The sequence below is a fragment of the Trachurus trachurus genome (genome assembly GCF_905171665.1).
Source record: "Trachurus trachurus genome assembly, chromosome: 7".
NCBI lineage: Eukaryota > Metazoa > Chordata > Actinopteri > Carangiformes > Carangidae > Trachurus > Trachurus trachurus.
Window position 1 is genome coordinate 13,951,625 of NC_139901.1, and position 18,054 is coordinate 13,969,678.

General features: G+C 41.8%; 1 protein-coding gene across 1 annotated transcript in view; it reads left to right on the forward strand.

The window, feature by feature from the left end:
• Positions 1 to 18,054, forward strand: part of mtcl2 (microtubule crosslinking factor 2) — an 87,124-nt gene that overhangs the window by 18,411 nt on the left and 50,659 nt on the right. Inside the window, exon 4 of the mRNA XM_083974831.1 lies at positions 2,165 to 2,314. Within this exon, the coding sequence (XP_083830957.1) occupies positions 2,165 to 2,314 (150 nt within the window). The remainder of the gene's footprint in view (positions 1 to 2,164; positions 2,315 to 18,054) is intronic.

An 18,054-nucleotide genomic window follows, 5' to 3' on the forward strand; every position in this document is an offset into this window, starting at 1 on the left:
CCATCGGCACTGAAGTAAATAGAGACCAGTGTCACAGAGATAAACCAGATCAGTGGTTTCAGTCACTTCCTGGTTACACAGACATTAACCTTTTGTGAGTTTGCGGTGACCTTTGACTTTTTATGTTTTAGTCGACAAAGTATTTTGACCTGAAGCGCAGGTGAAGGTTATTTTTATTGTTTTTTGCCAATTTGAATGTGTTCCTTCAAGCTGTGATGGAGATATCACATTCACAAGGACATTTTTGAGGCCACCGTGTCTTTGACCTTTTACCATAACAACCAAAATCGAATAACTTCATCCTTCAGTCCTTATGAATGGTTGTGCCAAAATCTGTTGAGGTGTTACTGAGACATGATGCAAACAGACAATAGATCAATCTGAAATTAATATGGCCACTGCTCTGACTGTTGCAGAAACTGAGGAATAACAACTGTGCTGCGGGGGACGAAATTAGCACCGCACGGGGTTCGCCACCCTGCGCCAATGTCTTAGAATCCACAGATCCTATTGAATAAAAGGACTATGAATAATACATCAACAAATCAATAAATACCACACTCCACTACAGTTATTAACATGAGAGTAAAGTCTGTGGACGTGAATCTCCCCCCTCAGCAGACACCGACTGTCTGTCTCCTCCCCTACATTAAACCGGTGGAGGTTAATGGGGTTTAAGAGCATCGATGAGCTGCTGATTTCAACATCAGTGTTACTCTCTCTCTGAGGCTGGATCCATTCAGATTAATTAAACTTTCATTTCATCACATCTAATAAAACGAAGAGTAAAAAGCCTCATATCTGATTTCAGTGAAGCTGAAGCTCAAATGGTTTAGTGTTGAAGGGAACGACCTCGTTTATCTGTACTTCATCTTTATCTGTTAACCAAAAGAGGGTGTGTGTGTGTGTGTGTGTGTGTGTGGTTTAATATTGGCTCTTGTCATTTAGTTTTCTCTGAACTCAACAAAAAACAGGTGTGACTTTGTTTGGTTTGGTTAAGGCTGGTCACACAGGAGACGAAGATCAGTTGGAGTAACTATGGCAATAACAGTACCTTTGTAGTGTCTCATACAAGACAGACTGTAATAGGGTCGTTCTCCATATTCTGTGTGATCACGCAAGTTTTTGTGAGATCTTGTGTCTGTGAAGTTGTTACACTGCAGGTCTGTGAGGTCAGGCTGACATCTAGTGTGTGTGTTCACAGAGGATTATAATGTTAAAACCAGTTGAAACTGTCCTCAGGTCTGTGGTCTTCCATGTTTTCAACATAGGTTCAGATTTAAAAATCGTCTAGTGTGTAGCCTCAGCCCGCCTCCTTTATGGTTCACTGTCGTCCTATTGGACGAGTGAAGCTTTGTTTAATCAGTGGTGTACAATCTGACAACAACATTTCAGTTGTCTGTGAGTTGACTTCAGTTTGACTCTTTGAAATTAGAAACTTTTAATGAATACATTTCCTAGGGGGGGAGAAATAATCAGATAGCATTCTGTATAAAAGATTACCCAGAGAGATATCAATTATCTTTTTTGGCTTTATTAGCTACTTAAAAAAAACATCTTCTGTACACACTGAGCTGCAGCAGCAGTAGAGTCCCTGCTGATAGAAGAAGATTCGTGATGTGACAGACGAAGCTAAAATAAATGTGTTTCATCTCCATCCTCTTCGCTCTGGCTCTTTTCCTGGAACATTTTTGATGTGTCTCACTGATAAAATCGCACAGAGCCAAGACTGTGTCTCTCACCTGAACTCAGATCAACTACATGAAAGAAATCTCCTGAGCAAAGTACCATGATAACAGTTTAACCCACATGGAAATGTAATATATGACATATATGGTCCTATATAGGAAGATGTTACAATGTCACATAAGGGATTATATGTTCATTTATATATGCAAATGTATGTCCATGGGCTTTGGTATGGATATATATATATATTCATCATTTATGTGTACAAAATAAACATAAACTATAAAGCAGATGAAAATTACTATGTTGACTTAAAATAATTATATCACCACCACCTTGTTCACTTTATACAGGAATCTGAGTGTCAGGACAAAGGATTTCACAGCATGCCTTTTGTTTAGTGTTTTGCCATCACAGCAAGGAATAATGTATCACTGGAGCTTACCTCCTTTTTTCCTCCATCCCATTCTCTAAGGTGGCAAAGGACGTGTCCATCCGTCTCCACAGCCAGCTGGACAGCGTGGAGAAGAAGAGGACTCGTCTGGAGAAGGAGAACGAAGAGCTGAGGGTCCGGCTGCAGGACCTGGAGGTCGCCAAACAGGTGCTGCAGCAGGAGATTGACAAGGTAGGACCAGAGTATGGAGACTGAAGAGTCAACTGCTTCAAGGGCTGATGGCTGTGTCGAACTGAATGGGATCAGTGCTGCTGGTCTGTTGGTGCATGTAGCAGTTGCTATCTGGCTCAGGTACGGTGGCCCTGAGCGGTCAACACATGCAAATAGACAAACATGATGCAAAATAATACCAATTAATAAACATATTTATCAGTTTTACAAGTCACAGATCCTGCCACTATCAGTAACTCTGACTCTGCACCATCTACCTGAATTCAGTTGGGTGTTGTTCACACAACACACAGGATTACAGAGAGACAAGGGTTAAAAACAAACCAACATGAGACAAAAAACAGATAAAACAACAATAAATTGTTAAATAAATAACAAGGAGAACTAGATTGTAGTGATAAATAAAAGGCAGCAGCAGCATTTAAAAGTTTACAGAACTTCAGATTTCAAATCAGATACTATACTGCTGGTTAAACTTCCACGGTCAGAGTTTCTCTCATTTAATTGCTAATTTTTTTTTGCATGTGTTGTCATCATTTGATGAAGCCATTTTTCTTCCAAATTGGCAGCGTGTTTGTGCCTTTGCATGTTTTCTTAAGCTGCAGTGTGTTGACCCCTCAGGGCCACCGTTCCCAAAAAAGAGGTGCGATGATGCGTTCACCTGCAGGTTGGTAAATTTTGTGGTTATGTGAGAGTTTTCTCACATGTGTTTTACCTATACACATAATTCACTGCCGGGCTATTGAGTAAATGTCTATAAAGTAATTATGTTTATAGCCTATAGATTTGAGCTAAACACTGAGGTTTAGGCAGATCTTTATTTAGCTTGAGGTCTTTGAAGTAAACAGTGTTTGCTGTGCTTGGTTTGGCGGCAGCCTCGGGAGAGCCGGCCGGCTCTGTTTTTTTTAAAATCTGGTGTCGACTTTGTTTCTGCCGCTCCGGGGACTTTTCTGTTACAGGAAGTTATAATCAGTTGAGGCGCTGTGATGAAAAGGAAGAGGAGAATGTGATGTCAGGGCCAGCTGAAGTGAAAATAAACAAAGCAGAGTTGGCGATGTGTTCAGGTTCTGAAACCGGAGTAAATAAAGACAAATTGCTAGTGCAGCCTTCGCTCTGAGTGAAGCCACACCAACCTCTCCACTGTGACCTGATGGGAGCGAGGAGCAGAAAATGAAGCCCTGTCTCTCTGCTCATTGTCTCTTTTCCCTGATGTCTGATGGTCTGATGGTCACGGCCTTGGCCCAGCACCAGGCCCCTGATGTGGGTCAGGCTTGGACGCATGGCTGGGTAGCTGGCAGGGGATGTGGGTCTGTCTGCTCCGGTCCGGCTGAACTGTTCCCTCCACACAGTTGCTGGTTTGCTGCTGTGGAAGGTGCTGACGTTACAGCAGCTGATTCCTCTAAGCTACGTGGATGTGCGGAGACCTGAAAACAAACCACCTTGTTGTTCCCCCTGTTCATCAGTGAGTGTGAAATGAAGCGTGTGACAGATTGGTTCTGTGTCCAGTGACGGACATCTTGTACCTGACTGTCTTGGTGAATTCACCATTCAATTTTCATTCCAACACGACCGGCGGTCATGGGCTTTGAGCAAATACCTTCCTCCTCCCTTGAGCTGTGTAGCGTTTCTATCTCATTAGCTGAGTGCAAAGAATCCTTCTAAGTTCCAGACATGTTTTAATCTGCTGTGATTCACATTTAGGTTTTTGTTTAATGTCCTCTTTACATCCAATTGAGAGAACATATAAGTATGTTTAGCATCTTTTAGAAGTGTTAGCACAATTAGCATATTTTATTTGTTTAGGATTTCTCTTAGCTTGTAACTGGCAGTGGCTGCCACAGTGTATGAAACCCTGGCTGTTTGTGTTTATGAGACTGTCATTTGTCCACTGCAATTCAAGTTGGTTTAAAAACACCGTGAAACTGTGGAATAGTTTTTTTTGTGTGTTTTTTTTAAACCTAGAAAATAATTTGAATGTTGCGTCATGTTCTTCTCCTTCTCAAATGCTTTTTTTTTTAAGGCTTGTTGATTGTATCAGATGATTTGCATTTCATTTGCATGTCTGGTTGTAGCCCTGTTGCCTTACTGCCCTAAAAAACTACCATCATCACCATCATCCTCATCATCACCCTCCAGATGAAGGTGCCAATCAGAGGCTGCTGAAGGTCAAGAATCTGCAAAGCGTAAAACTCTGATGCAACAGAATTTTAAACTCAGTGCTTTGATGCTCTTTGGGATTTGTAGTAGCCTTCTCTCCTTAGGTTTTCATGCACATGCTTTGATTTTTTTTTTATTATCAAAGATATTTTTGACACAGTTCCTCATTTGTTGTTCTGATGACTCGGCATCAATCTAATCCTTGAATTGCTCAAACTCACAGAGGCCTGGAAGCAAAAGAAGCCTTATAAAGATGTGTAAACAAATAGGCTACCTTATGTGAACAGTATGAAGAGGAGTATTTCTCCAGTTGACTGACCAGATGCCTGCCATACTGAGGGGCTCTCTGTGTGTTTGCTGGCGGCCTGAGTAACATGGTTTCATAAGCTGTGTTTGGGTCTGTTGTGCTGCGTTATGCTAACCCTGCAGAGAGGGGAATTCTTCACATAGCTGATATGATTCAGGGAACTGTGTGTGTGTGTGTATGTGTGTGTGTGTCTGTCTCTCTGTGTGTGTGTGTGTGTGTGTGTGTGTGTGTGTGTGTGTGTGTGTGTGCGCGCTCATCTACACAGGAATGTCTCACCTTTGAGTATCCAGCATAAAACAGAGAAAAACAGGACCTTTTATAGGCTATTGGAAGTACAGTATATTGTACGTATGTATAGAGCACAGACTGGACACAGAGGCGTTTAAAAGCACATAGACAATGGAGGCTTTGGTGATTCACAGGTGTAAAGGCGGTTTGTGAATTATTGATTGTGTTGTGGTGGCGGCTGCAGCATCCACTCTGTCTGCACTGATATTGATGTCTCTGGAAAAAGCAGAGGTGCACTGGTGAGGCCTTTTCTCTGCTGCTGCTGCTGCTGCTGCTGCTGCTGCTGCTGCTGCTGCTGCTGGAGGTTTTCAATATTTTACTGAGAAGATTTGGTCGTACAAATTAATACAAAAAGAGGAACAGCTCCAATCATTTCACCAAGAAACCCCACTAGAAAAGTAACCCTGTCTCTGCAGAGCTACGGTAAGCCTTTGTTGTTAGTGTATTTTGTTTTCATTCAAACCTCTCAGCTCTGTGCAGTCAATCTGCGTCTGTTTATGAGCAGCAGAAGCTCATAAACCAGTCTTGATGTAGCATTAAACAGTGCCTAGACGTTGCATGGAGGGGCTGCATGTTATAGCCCATTATTAGCAATAACACATGAGCATTATTAGTGTTAGCAACTTCTGCTTGTGTTTGGTGTTTGAGTACTAAAATTCGCTGAATTTACCTCCTCGGTTACTAATGAGTTTGACTTTGATCATTTTCATGAGATGAACATTTATTTAGGACTTGTCACTGAAAGCAACAGTATTTGTCACAAAGCCAACTCCCCTCAGCACAATAGCAAGAGCATCACTTTCTATTTATTTATTTATTTTTCAGGAAGATGTCACTTTTTTTTTGTGCTTTACAGAGTTAAACTTATTTCATACAGGTGACACCGCACTGTTAACCGTACTGTAAGACCAGAAACTAAGACAACAAATTTATGTTGTGCTGCTGAGGCCAGAGGATAAAATGTTTCTTTTTTACACATTCACAGTTAAGTCTCTTTTGTCTCATAATTTGACCAGAAATGAATTGGTATGAAGCAGGCTTTACCCCAACACAAAAGGATGGTGTAAACCTAGATTGTTTAACAACTGCTAGCCATCTTGACATTGACAGTGTCAGTTTTTCCTGTTGTGAATGCAGGTGTCGAAGCAGACATATACAGTACACTTCATTAAATAGGATTTATTCAGTGATCAACAACCAAGAAAGAAGCATATTTTCTACGAACAGTTTGGTTTGTGTTGTAGGCCAGTGTTAGCTGTGTTAGCTTCAGTTTATTTTGGTCCTTATTAATATCTGTACACATAAACAAAACAGCCATCATCTTGTCCTTCATGGTTCACCTGTTCGACAGTTCTTGTTTTTGATTGTTTGTTTTTGTTGACTTTCCTTGAAGCCATTTTCAATTACCTTTGCTGTGTTGATCTTTGATCTTTTTCTTTTCTCATTCATAATTGAAAATGGCACTGGGGTGTCGCCATCTTTGTTTGTATCCGTGGAGCTGTGGGGGGATATTGTGAACTATCTATTATGTTTACACATTGTCTATGAGGTATCAGTATCCTGAGCTCTGAGCTCCTCTGTTGTTTATCCCGCATCAGTAAACTAACAACCAACACAAGTAAACAAACAAGGGGACGGGAGATGTCCCCTCTCTTCTTCATTTTCTCTGTCCTGTCATCCCCATCCCTCCCTGTCAGACTGACACCACCACCCCTCCCTCCCTCCATCTCATTTTCTCCATTTATTATCACCTTCCATTCCTCCTCCCTCCTTCCCTCCTGCTGTTCCCATAGAGACGCAGAGGAATGCTGATGCTGGATTTTTTTTTATCCCGTCTCCCTCCTCTCTTGCAATAGCTCTCCTCTGTCCGTCTCCTCCTCCCCTGCCTCCTCCCCCTCTCCCTCCTCCATGCCGAAACCTTTACTCCCTCTTTTATTCATACCTCTCCATTTCTCTCTCTCTCTTTCCTATCCCCTCCACCCTTTTGCCTTCTCCAGAGCCATTGATCCATTCCAGCTGTTTGACCTTTGGAGGCGGCAAGGTCGGTCTTGATGAAGACGGGATTGGGTTAGAGTTACACATGGATGTAGGTTAGGATGTACAGAAGGAGGGGAGAGGAGGGGTCCCTGGATGTTTAAGATAAATAGAGCAGAGGATGGAATAGGTGCGTCTTCTCCAGGTGTTTTGTCATCTGAAGGTGAAGAGGCTTCATGAGTGGAAAGGAGTGACTGAAGGGACAGAAGAGGAAAGGATGGAGGGGCGTTTAAGGGAGCTGGAGGTTAAAGGCTGTTATACACCGCAAATGATTCTGTTTGTTGCCAGGATTTAAAATCTTAGATCTTGAAATATTAGATTAATCATCTTGTTTTAAAAGCAATTTACTACATGTCTTGAATTCAGGAGATCTTTTTAAGCCTCAGTTAATCTTGAAATGTAGTAATTAAAGGGTCATGAAAAATACAATACATTCTTATTCAAGTATTTTACACTTAAATTATTCAGTCATTTTCTTGTGTGCCAAAAATTACGATTGCAAGGGAATTGATTCATTATTATTTTGAAAACATTCAGAGGGTACAGTAGCGCAGTGGTTTACACTCATGCCTCACTTCAGAAGGACTTTGAATTGCCTGTATACAGATTTATCAGTTCACATTTAAAAAGAATAAATTCAAAGTTCAGTTCATATTGAAGGGAGTGGATGGATTTGCGTTCATTTGTACCTTTTTTTTTTTTTTTTTTTTAGATTAAATGTGCTGCTTTTTTAAAAATAGAACCTCCTTCTACCATCCATCACCAGCCCCAAACCAATGTCACTCTCAAACTAAATGAAATATTGCACCACTGAACAATCACAGACATGCTTTACATTTAACACTAACCCCCCCCCCCCCCCCCCCGACCTCAATGTTGAGACAGAAAATATATTTTACCACTTAATCAATGTGTCATTCTGCTAAATTGATAAAAATGAGGAGCAGTTTAGATCTACTGCATATACAAATACCTGGCATAATTTGTTGTATAAAAAAGTAAATGTATAATATACATTTACTTTTTTATACGTATACCATAGCACAGCAGCAAACTATTGATCCTGGGTCGCTGTGGGTACAGTAAGTGAGTCTGTCTCAGGCGTCTTGAGTGTTGAACGTCTGTGTTCCATCACCCTGTGGATGAAGATGTGATGATGAAGATGTGATGGACGGGTGGAGCAAAGTGGAGAGTAATGAGAGATGGGTCACAGTGGTGTCGAAGAGGTGATCATCGGCTGAATAAATGAACAGCTTTGACCTTGTAAGGATGGATGGATGGATGAATATGGATGCATGAATAGATGGATGGATAGAGAGGTGGAGGGTGAGCGGTGTGTCTCAGACAGTTGCCATTATTTGCAGCCTGGTGCATCATTTTTATGCTTCTCTCCCTCCACTCAGTGATTTTTGCTGTTTTCTGCAGAAGTTTTGATTATTTCATGAGCGGTTTCTGTATTCGTGTGGATTCTGTTTTCAGTGGTTTAAAGTGGCTGCAGTTCTGCTGTATGAAGCAGATGTCGCATCACATCGTACACAGTGTAATGTAAACCAAAGTGCGACCTCAGTCAGACATTGTCCATCAAATCTGATACAACCGAACCTTAAACTGTCCTGCTGACACTGTTGTTGATCAGTAACACCTACAGAATTGCACCGGTTGTACTTTAATGAGACGTCACAGTGTCTACCTATATTGTCCTTCGAAAAAATAAACTGATAACTAAATATGAAAGTTATTAAAGAACTGAGATGGGTGGCATATAGAAAATAAGGGGAGTAGAGTTTTCATTAGCTGGTGTAGCTTACAGCGGCTAATTGTATAGTCCAGACTCTAGCATGTGTGTTTTGCAGCTACATCAACTCCATCATTTCTTCTATCAGTGTTGTCGTCGGGCTGCAGAGAAACACCTTCAATTCAAGACACTCAGGCTAAGGGAAGAAAAGACTTGTTGTCCTGCAGCCTCTTTGTTCACTGGCTGCAGTGAAGTCGACCAGAGAAGCTTTTTACTCCAGCTGTGGCCACATTGCCTCAAGGTGACCGTACACAAAGGAGTAACGGAGGGATGGAGAGGTTAAAAGAAGGAGAGGCAGATGGATGGAGGGGGCTGAAGTGGAGGCATACAAAAGGGTGGTGGGTTGGTTGAACTGGAGTAAATCCACAGAGAGAGAGAGAGAGAGAGAGAGAGAGAGAGAGAGAGAGAGAGAGAGAGATAAAGACACGGGAGGAAACCGCAGAACAAAGAGGGTAGAGACTGAAGAGAGAGAGAGAAGGAGAAAATTATACAGTGTGGAGAGAGAGAGAGAGATGGTGAAGAGGGGACTGTACCATGTGGGGTCTTGGTGGGGAGGCTGGCAGACGATGAGATAACAGGTTCAATTGGAAAAAAAAACCTCAGTGAGGCTGGAAGGAGAGAACAGCATCTCATTCACTCCCCTCTCTCTTTCTTTCTACCTTTCTGTGACTGTTCCTTTTCTAGTCTCGCACAGGTATAATTTATATATATGTCTCTACTGTCTCCTCTCTTCTTTCTGTATGTGTTTAAATCCTGTGAAGGTCACTCAGGAGGCGTCTTTCTCTCTGTGAGTGTGAGAAAAGGTTTATTTAGATTTATTCCACTGAGGATGATAAAGTCACTCTGTCTAACTCTTAACATACTCGTATATAAAACACTTAAATGCTCTCGTGGACAAGTTGTGACCCGCACATTCACTACGCTATGAGATAATAACAGAACGTTATGAGACGGAGTTGTTTTCGTGGCAAGTGCAGAGACTGCTTGCTGAAAAACTGCCCCCGACAGGAACACGCATCAGCGGTTTTGCATGAATTTAACTAGAAAACAACTCTGTCTCGTAACGTTCCATTATTATTTCATAGTGTGGTGAATAGGTCACAACTTGTCCACGGGAGCGTTTTGGAGATGTTGGATTGTGTATTTGATGAGTTTGATGAGTTTGATGAGGGAAACCAAGAAATCCCATTAGCCTCCGTAGCGTAGCTCTGAGCAGCTCGCGGCTCTGCTCCGCCGTTCTAAAAATAGCTTGCACCGACAATTAAAGGTAACGAACCTACTCCTAACACTATAGGGATTATGGCAATGGGCCAATTTGCCAAAAATGTTGAACTATCCCTTTAATGTTCTGTGTCCTACTCGTTCACATGCTCTCCTCATAAAGCTGCAGAGGAGAAGACATAGACATGAACATGGACACATCCAGAAAGCTGGTTAAAAAAAACAATGGGGCAATTCAAGAGTCAGAGGCCCAATTTAATTCTATTCTATTCGTTGCTGGAAGTGAGATATAAATAAGAAATATATTTAAAGTTATTTGTATTTGTTGATTTGTTGATAAAATATTAACAAATTTCCTAATTTCTTTTCTCTGCACAAATTCTCATTTATTCATGTTTACATCAGTCTGTAGTATGCACAGACTACAATACCCACGATGCAATGCTTCGCCTTTTGACTAACACAAAAACTCTGAAACAGATCAGTGAATTTACAGCTGAGTTAGGAGAGAGCTATTTGGGGAGTCCCTCTCTCTCTCTCTCTCCCTCTCTCTCTCTCCCTCTGCTGAAGGAAACTGTTCCCTGTTATTTCTGACTTTCAGGAAGTGCTGCCTATTGTTTGGACCAAGTTAGGGGATGTGGGGCAAGGGTAGCTGGAGACTGAGCTGTGTGTGTGTGTGTGTGTGTGTAGTGCTCTAAAAGTGAAGTCAGGGCGTTAACCTGCAGTGTGTTCACGCTAATTCCTGCATTGACCTTCATGTTTATTCCTGTGTGTGTGTGTGTGTGTGTGTGTGTGTGTGTGTGTGTGTGTGTGTGTGTGTGTGTGTGTGTGTATGCCCAGCATTTTCACTGTGTATATCATGTGCATCAGCCAATCAGATCAGCAAAGAGAGAGAGAGAGAGAGCTTGAGGGTTAATGGAGGGCCAGAGAAGCTGTAAACTTACTGTGATGATCTGAGCAGCAGCTTCATATTTTAGGCCTCTGCAGTTAACAACACAGTCACAACAAGTCTCAGCTTATCACGTTTTATATGCCTAATGTCAGGAAGGGTTGGATCACCCAGCTTCCGTCTTCACATTCAAAGGTTAAAAACACCTTGAAACCACTTTAGAAAATGATTTGTGCAGTTTTAGTTCAGTGAGTCACCGTAGAGATGAAACATAAAGATCGAAATATGACTGAACGAAGATAAACAGTAACATTATTTTTCTGTAGTGGGTCAAACGATGCAAGGACATCATTTCTAAATTAAACCCAGACAGTTTGCTGTTCACCTGCAAAGTTTGAAGTCACAAAAAAGTCTTCAAATCTGTTCTTATTGGCCAATGCATATGCTGAGTTAATGCGACACAGTAGTGGCCCTGAAAGCAGCAGACTGCTCCTACACTGTAAAAAAACAAAAAAAAAAACAACCTCTGCCTGGATAAACTCAAACACCTGTACTGCAGGTCACGGTGCCATCCACTGGTTCCTTGTCGTTTCCATGTGGCTCGTCTCCGTGACATCATAACACGAGAAGCTGCAGGGACACGAATGTTGGTAAATGGGTCAGAGCATCAAAAGCAGCTCGGGTTTAAACTGAGCTTTATCTGGGTCACAGTGATTGATTAGGCTGAAGATGGTGTTAGAAGAACAGAGAGGAAAAACAGGCACATAACCGATCCACCTACACACACACACACACACACACACACACACACACACACACACACACACACACACACACACATACACACACACACACACACACACACACACACACACACACACACACACACACACACACACACACTGCGTACCAGAGAGAAGAAGAGGTGTGTGTTAGAGAAGTTGTGTTCCTCAAAGTAGTAATCAGATCATTGCACGGTGTCAGAGAATGATAGAGTGATAGAAAATAGAGCAAATATTTAGATAGAGGATAAAGTTCAGAGATGAAGAAGTAGAGAAAAACAATATGAAGAGTGACAGAAGAGGAAAATGAGGAGTGGAGACAGAGTGAGAATGATTAATAAAGCACAGATGATGGAATGAGAGAGAGAGGAAGAGATAGATGGATGGAAAAAAGGAGTGAAAGAAAACACAGAGGGGACGAAGGCTGCACCAAGAGGAGGAGGACGAGACAAGAAAACACAGGACGATAAAGAGAAAAGTGTCTGCACAGGGGAGAGAGGAGGGAAAACAAAACGAAAGATCTATAAAAAACAGGACAGGAGAGAGAGAGAGAGAGAGAGAGAGAGAGAGAGAGAGAGAGAGAGAGAGAGAGAGAGAGAGAGAGGGTAAAAAAAGGGAATTTTGCCAGCAGCGTTTCTGGGTTGACGAGAGCTTCACTAGTACCAGTGGGACAGACAGAGGCAACACACACACGCACACACACTGTGATGTATAGGAGAGCACAAAGTCTTTGGGGAACTCAAGGCCTTACACACTCACATACACACACTAACATACACACGCGCACACATGCAGCAGTACAAGGGCAAACCCAAGAATAATATATCACAGCTTCTCCCTGTACATCAGAGTCTGTGAACCGACTGAACCATGAGCAACTTAACATTTTATTCTGTGACACTAAAAAGATTGTGACAGTAGAAACTCAAAGACATAGTTTCTCTTTGTCTTTCTTTTAACGTAGTTAAGTTAAGTTAGTGTAGTAAGTTAACATCTTATTAATCTTGTTTGATAGTTTGTTAGTGGCGGGCACACTGTTAATGATGTGCTTTCTCTCTCTGTACTGACGAGGTCTCAGGTTGATATAACCTCCACGTCCAACCTCTGACTTCCTCTGAGTTGCTGTTGTCACACAGTTCTTAGTTCTCACCCTCTCATCTCACTCCTCCTCCTCTTCCCTCCATCAGATCGTCCCCTCCGAGGAACAACAGAGCTCATAACTCCTTCTCCATGTGATGTTGCTTTTACACACGGATGATTAGCGTTGTGTGTTCTCCCACCTTGCTGCCAATATTTGTGCTCACATTTTCAACAGTGGGAACATCTTTAAGGGAGCCGGAGGGGGTGCAGAGGTAATTTCATGCCTCAGCAGCAGTAACATGAGTCTGTCTGAGGTGCCCCCCCCCACCCCCTGTACTAAAGGGCAGAGAGGTGTTGGAGTCACTGATGGCGACGCTGGGGAGTAACGACACTGAGAAAACACAAGAGGGGAGGACAAGAGTAGGGGATTATGGGACAGGAAGAGGGAGGGAGGGTAAATGGATTTAGTGGTAGAAACACTCTTCTTGGCATCACATCATGTTTCTGTCCAACCAACCGTCCAAAACTGAAAATATTAAATTGACAATCATACAATACAAACTCTCTGACATGGCGAAACAGTGTGGGATCATGGGAGTTGTTGTCTTCTCCACCCGGTTTGGATTCCTTCAGCATCAGTCGTTCAGGAACTCAAAAAGACCTTATGTCGTATTCAGAACTTCTAAAGTAAAGAGGTGTTGAACTAAAGCACGCCCCCGACAGATTTCAGGTGTCTTAGCATGCGTTTACTTAAGTTACAGTAAGATGAGCCTTCGGGGCCACAGTAGACATGGTTAATAGTTTATATTTTTGTTCTTAGCTCAGAACAGAAAAACATATTTGTCATAAGCAGCTGTCTGAACGACTGAGTGCTAAAACAGGTTGTAAAATAGTCTCACCTCTGAGAGCTAATGGATGACTGGAAACTGACTCTTAACAGCTGCTGACAGGCGTAAATGTCACCTGGTGGAGGTGTGGGACACCGCTGCAACACTGACCTTTTTATTTTTTTGTCTTTTACATTTTGACATTTCAGGTTTGGCAAAAAAAAAAGCAAAAAAAACTGTGGTTTCTCAGCCTGAAGAGCTTCTCGTGGAGACAGAGGTGGTGTCAGGTGACATTACCTGTCGGTGTCCGTCAGACTGGTTACGTCTGTGCATAAGAACAAACCACGTCGACTGAAATGCTACAAAATGTCAGATATAATTGTTCTTGCTTTTTCTCTGCAGCAGGAGGGCTGCTGAAAGTGGCCCACCCTCCTGACTGTTAGACAAACTCTACATATGTCTATTTATATTGCAAATTGCTCTGTCACATGTCATAGACACCCGCCGCCTCACCTGAAATCACCCATCGCCCTGTTAACCACATGCAGGATGTTACATAACCCCACACCTTCCCTGCAAAGCACAGAGAACAAACAACAATACTGAGTTGAAGAGCAAACTTTCCAAACCTCTTCTTATTGTTTAGTTAATGCCGTTGTTTGTTTAGTGTTTTATTGTTGTTTGGCCTGTTAATGTTTGTTTGTATTAGACTACGTTAGATTCCTCTTTGGTCTAACACAGACATGGTGGTGTCATCAAGTTGATTTACTTTATTTTATTATTACAGTCAATTTGACATCTTGTGTACAGACAAACACCCACCCATCCATTAACCATCTATTTTCTAGGCCTTTTTCGAATGTTTCTATTTAGCTATGGAACAGTATGTTATTGTAGTAGTGCTCATTTTCATAGGAAGACATGCATTTTTAAATTGTGGCAGACATATACTTTTGATAAAAGGAAAATGATGATGAAGGCAAGAAGGTGGAGGGACACCTGAGAAGCTGCTGAGGGACAAACAGAGCGCAGATGGTCGAAGGATTCTCTTTCACACACACACACACACACACACATTTTAAAGCAGCAGCCATTACAGCCATTAAAAACTGACTGGAGTGCAGATTATCTCACCTGTGTCTCACCACACACACACACCCACCCATGCATGCATATACAGAGGGGGTTTATACGGTATCCTGTTGAGACTGAAATGATCTATAGTGTCTTCAATTCGTACCATATAGATTCAGCTCGGTTCCCTGGAGATTACATTTGTGCAAATGTGTGTGTGTGTGTGTTGCATCTGACTGATGCAGAGCAGCTCTCAGCTCATGAATTATACATGTGTTATACGTCCTGATGTCAGTGTTAATGTGTTCATCACACTAATACATGACATGATTCCAGCCACGGTTTAGACCTGGACCTGAATGTGGATCTGAGTCTGGATCTAGATCTGTTTGCTTCTCATTAAATGCTCCGTGTTAACTCTGTTTAAACCAGTGACTATTTATCACCATATACTGTATACCTTGACAGCCACATAAAGTCCATCACCCCCTGGTGGCTGGCTGCCCGCCCCCTCCATACATATTAAATGCATTTTTCCCAAAGATAGCCTCTGTAGATTCAGGTCATTCAGTTAAATTCTCTTTGAAACCCAAAGTTACAACTTAAAAAACTCTCCTACAAACAGCAATATCGTCACTGTTGCTGACGGTTCATGCACAGTGCAGACTGTCAGTATGTGAACATCAGTCTGATAATAGCAACTCATGTGTTAATTCAGTATGCGTAATAAATAAATGCTGAATAAACACATTACTTGCGTACAATTAGTACGCAGTACTGCATACTTGAATGGGCGGCTCCAACAGAGAGTAAATGTGAAGTCCCGCCCACTCGCATTGATTGACATTTGTGAAGAAACAATGCAGCAGTGATGGAAACTACCAAAATAAACCTAACCCTGTGGGTTTTGACTGCTGTGGATCATAGTTTACTTTTGTGTGTGTGTGTGAGTATGAGAGAGAGAGAGAGAGAGAGAGAGAGAGAGAGAGAGAGAGAGAGAGTCCAAATATCCTCCCCAAATGTTCTCCTCGTGTTTTTCCCTCCTCTCCTCCATTTTTTCCTCCCTCCTCCCCTTCTCCTCTGGATCCAGACTGTGTGTGTGTGTGTGTGTGTGTGTGTGTGTGTGTGTGTGTGATGTCATCACCGCGCTGCCGGCTCTTGTTGTGATGTGGAAGTGGAGACGTGGAGAATGAGGAGCTGGCACCTCCCGCTGATGCTCGTCTGGCTGCACTGTGGTTGCTATGGCTGCATTGCCGGTGTCATGGGCGTTGCTATGGTTACACTGCTGCCTTGATGTCCCACAGCAGCTGTGAGCCTCGTGGAGAGAAAGAAAGAGTCAATCTCAGTGCGGTTTAATGGAGAAATTGAGCTATTAAAATAAAACACACAATATTAGTGTGATTTGTTTCTAACATGAAACTTAACAAGAAAGGTCACAGATTATAATGGAGTTTATCCATTAATTGAAATGTAAAGACCCTGTGTGAACACAACAAGGTTCAGTTACTCACTATTTCAAGATCCTTTGACCACATCTCTTACTAATTTACAGATCATTTTTATCGATCATAGATGTTTATCTATATATACTAACCTATAAATGACACATGAGAAATAATACCTATTAAAATTAAACAAACAAAAATACACAAATAGACGTTAAGGCTTAAGCAAAGAAAATGTAAACACTTGCTTACTTTTTTATAATAATAATAATAATAATACATTTCATTCATAGGCACCTTTCTAGCACTCATGGACAACAAACAAATTAATATGCCTGTTCAAAATATCTCTGTGGGCTCTCTTCTGTGTGTACCTGTTTTAAATAATTACTGTCATACTTTATTTTCTAATGGTATTTAGGCTGCATGTTTGTTATGATTGAGGCTCCTAGTAACTGGTACTTTTATTTACTCAACATCGTATTTACGTTACTGAAGGCTTTAGTCTCAATAAAGTTCATTAATCTTCATATCAGATAATTTCAGCAAAGTTTCTGAACTGTTTTTCTTTTCTCATGTCGTGCTTTAACATGTTTTAATCCAAAATGAAAGGATGGATTATATTTTATTAGAAGTAGTAGTAGTTATATTATCATTATTATGTTATGATTATGTAAGATGGGTTCGCTTTCCCAGCAGTGACAAGAAGGGTTACATGATGAAGATGATGATGATCAAACATGCCCGTTCATAGTATTTCACTGTTTCATAGTGAGTTTGTGTTGCATAATTCACAGCTCTGTACTTCCATTGTGCTGTGCTCATTAGGATGGATCAGTGCTCAGTGTTTGAACGGTTGGTTCATCCTCCGTCTCCCTCTCTCTCTCTCTCTCTCTCTCTCTCCCTCTCTCTTTTTACCATCTCTACCTTCCTCCCTGCTGCTCCTCTTCCTCAGCTCTGTTGTGTTTCAGTCAGCTTCACCTTCAGCCCAAACGCAGTTTTCATAATCATTTCATGGCTCAGTGTGTGAGTGCAGATAGACAGATGGAGAGGAAAATGAAAGGCAGAAATGTGATGATGGGATGATATGAAGTGGAGTAAGAGATTTATCTGTGTCCTTAAGTGTGATGGCAGAGGACGCCAGTGGACCATTGCAGAGACCATGACCACAGTGAAGAATCTCTATTCAGAGGTGCAGAGGCTCGAGTCGTTCTGATCTCAGTCACAGCATGGCAAATATGATAATAAATAAATATGATTATATGACATAAATGTAGATTAATAACACATTAGTTGAAGTTCATAATGAATTCAGGACTCACAGCTCTTCACTCTGTCCCATCAGCGTTTAGTTAAATTCTGCATTTAAACGTTACATCTGTCCTTGCAGTTCCCCATTTGTAGTATTTAATCTGACAATCTGGGCACTATACTTACTCACACAGGCTCAGTGTAGTTAATAGTCACATGACATGTTTTAAGATGTGTGACACTTTGATTTTTAAAATGCAAACGCATTGTGGACATCAACTTTACCAAAGATGAATAGTTTGTAGTTAATGGTCACTGGTTCTATTGGTTTAGAGCCAACCAGAGGAACCAGCAGCAGCATAACACCAACAACAGTCCGTTTCTTTAAAGCCAAGGATGAAGAGGAGCATGTCCTGGAAACAGCAGATCACAGATGCACTTTACTGACACCGTTTATAAGATCTTTGTCCTGCACTTCAAAAACATTTCAACCCCCCACCCCCACCCCCTTCCTCCTCAAAGACACAGCCTCCCTGCAGCAGCTTTAAAAGTAGAACGTCCTGTAGTCAGAGCCGGTCCACTGAGGGTTT